This window comes from Monoraphidium neglectum, assembly GCF_000611645.1.
Source record: "Monoraphidium neglectum strain SAG 48.87 unplaced genomic scaffold scaffold02221, whole genome shotgun sequence".
In the NCBI taxonomy this organism is placed as follows: Eukaryota; Viridiplantae; Chlorophyta; class Chlorophyceae; order Sphaeropleales; family Selenastraceae; genus Monoraphidium; species Monoraphidium neglectum.
Window position 1 is genome coordinate 3,308 of NW_014011407.1, and position 2,342 is coordinate 5,649.

Here is a 2,342-nt window from a genome sequence, read left to right on the forward strand (position 1 = left end):
CCCGCCCCGCCTCACCGGCTGCAGGCGCAGCGGCCGCCGGCGGCGGCTGCTGGGGCGGCGCGCTGCCGCCGCGCTGCGCCTTGGACCGCAGCTTTGCGGGCAGCAGCAGCAGCGCGGCTGCGGTCGCGCTGCGCTCACTGGCGGTGCCCTCGGACGGGGTGCGGAGCGGGGAGGCGCTGCGGCCGCTGAGGCTCATGGCAGCGCGCACCGCCGCACGGGCCGCCGCAGTGCCGGAGGCATCGGAGGCCACGGGGCTGCCGCCGCCGCTGCGCTCACCGCTGTCGGCGGCCTGCCACCGGCTGGCAGTGCGCGGGGCGGGAGGCGGCGCCGTCGTGGGCGTGACGCCGACCGCCGGCGGCGCCGTGGCGGGGGCGGCCACCGAGGGCGTCGCCTGCGCAGGCGTGGGCACCGGCGGCGTGGACGCGCCGGCGCTGGCGCCTGCTGCGGCAGAGGCCGGCGCGACTGCGTCTGTGTCCACGCTGAAGCGGCTCGCGAGCGGAGTTGCGGGTGGGACGCTCCCGGGCCCGCGGCGCGTAGCGGCCGGCGTGGGCAACAGGAAGGCGTCGTCGCCGGCGATGTGGCACTGGGCGCTGTAGGACCGGCAGTGGTGGGTGTGGCCCTTGGCGGACGAGGGGGGCTTGGGGCCTGTCGCAGTGCAGGGTAGGGCATTTGGCGGCGATGAAGGCGACTGCGCCAAGCGTTGCAAGCTAGGCAGCCTGGCGGGAAGCTGCAGTCGCAAAATGCTATATTGTTTACATTTACTGCAGCAAACAGCTGCATGACAGACATTGTATCTTGGGCACCGACATGCGCTTCACGGGGAGGGCCGGCCGCCGCCCCATTGCCGCACCGTGGCGATGGTGGTGGCCGAGCGGCGTTGAGGTGGAGGCTGGGTCGAGGTCCTCCTTATTGCATGCGTCCGCCTCCTTGCCCGCCGTCCTGCGCTTGCCAGGAACCTGTTGGTTGGGGCCGCGGTACAAGGGTGTTGGCGCCGGCTGCGCTGCGGCAGCGCTGGCTGTCGCTAGAACGTGTTTGGAACACCGAGCATGGCGGTAATGAAGTTGTCAACGTTCGGTGCGCGAGGCTCTCAAGAAGGTGCCCTGAATTATGCATACATATTTTTGTTCTTTCCAAGTTGGCTGTCCTGCAGCCGCCGTTCCCTGCCGCCGCACGTCAACAACAGCAGCGGCAGCATACCACAGCGTGCAGGGCGTGCGGGGCTGCCCTATCCTTCCTCACATGTGACGCCAGCTCCTCTGCCGCAGTGGAAGCATCCACGTTTCCCCTCATGAGACTCGGGATGATACGATTGACCTGCAGGTGGCAAAGGCTTGTTCGAGGTCCGTTGTTGATCGGGTTCCCCCGTGGCAAGCCACAGCATGGACACTCACCTCGGCAAAGTCGCGCAAGCTAGCGTCGCCTACGGGCTTTTTGCTGCGATCCCACCGCCATGGGGCCAAGCTGTTGAGCTCTCTGAGCGACATCCTGCTGAGCCGGATCCACTCAGGCCGATAAGATGTGTAAATAAGATTTTAGGTTGATTGAGTGATGAGTTATCGACCGTCAAGTCGATGAGTGCTGTGCAGCCACGTTGTTGTGTGAATAGTGACAGCACACTGCTCGCCTGTAAGCTGGGCTTGCAACGTAGAATGAAGACTGTGTGATAGAAAAAAAACAGACCTTGTTTGTACGGTAAGCTGCACTGTCAGGGCAAATTTCCACCTGTTCAACTCCTGCCGCCGCTGTCATCTGCATGACTAAGCTAGCTTCAATCTCACGGCAGTACGGTAAGGCGGGATGCGGGTGAGCAGCCAGCGTGGATCGTGATAGCATGGGTAGGACCATGTCCTGTACCTTCCCATCGGCCTGCTGGACCGCTTCCACCTGCCGAGCTACCAGGTAGCCAAGCGGCCTGCGAGTGAGAAGTGCGGTCGCGCAGCATTGCGGTCATATGGGAGGCAGATAGTAGATAGATAAGTTACTCGTGCCATAGCATCACTGCCATCGGCCCCGCGCGCATCAGATCGGACCTCCTCATTCCTAACTTTCCAACAGATCTGCCAGCAAGCATACACATAATGGGCAACAATATCAGCAAGCACAGAGCCACCAAGACAAGCAAAATCAGGCAACTTGTAAGCCTTCTATTCAATCTGCATCTGCTGCCACATACGCCAGCATTCAGGCACCATCTTGTCCTTCAGTCGCCGCCACAGCTCTCCACGAGGCAGACGGCAGGGACTTGCTGGCATTGGCTGTGTCGCGTGGCCGTGGCACGGCTACAGCTAGCTAGCTTGAGCAGTGAGGCGCTCGTGTGTCGTCATACAGTATGGCGAAGGGCA

General features: G+C 63.4%; 1 protein-coding gene across 1 annotated transcript in view; it reads right to left on the reverse strand.

Annotated features, from left to right (window-relative positions):
• The window catches only part of MNEG_10202 (hypothetical protein), a gene marked incomplete at both ends in the record, with an annotated part of 3,598 nt that extends 2,308 nt beyond the window's left edge, over nucleotides 1–1,290 (reverse strand). The window contains 3 exons of the mRNA XM_014041325.1: nucleotides 16–645; nucleotides 851–956; nucleotides 1,240–1,290. Of these exons, the coding sequence (XP_013896779.1) occupies nucleotides 16–645; nucleotides 851–956; nucleotides 1,240–1,290 (787 nt within the window). The remainder of the gene's footprint in view (nucleotides 1–15; nucleotides 646–850; nucleotides 957–1,239) is intronic.
• Between the last annotated feature and the right edge of the window lie 1,052 nt (nucleotides 1,291–2,342).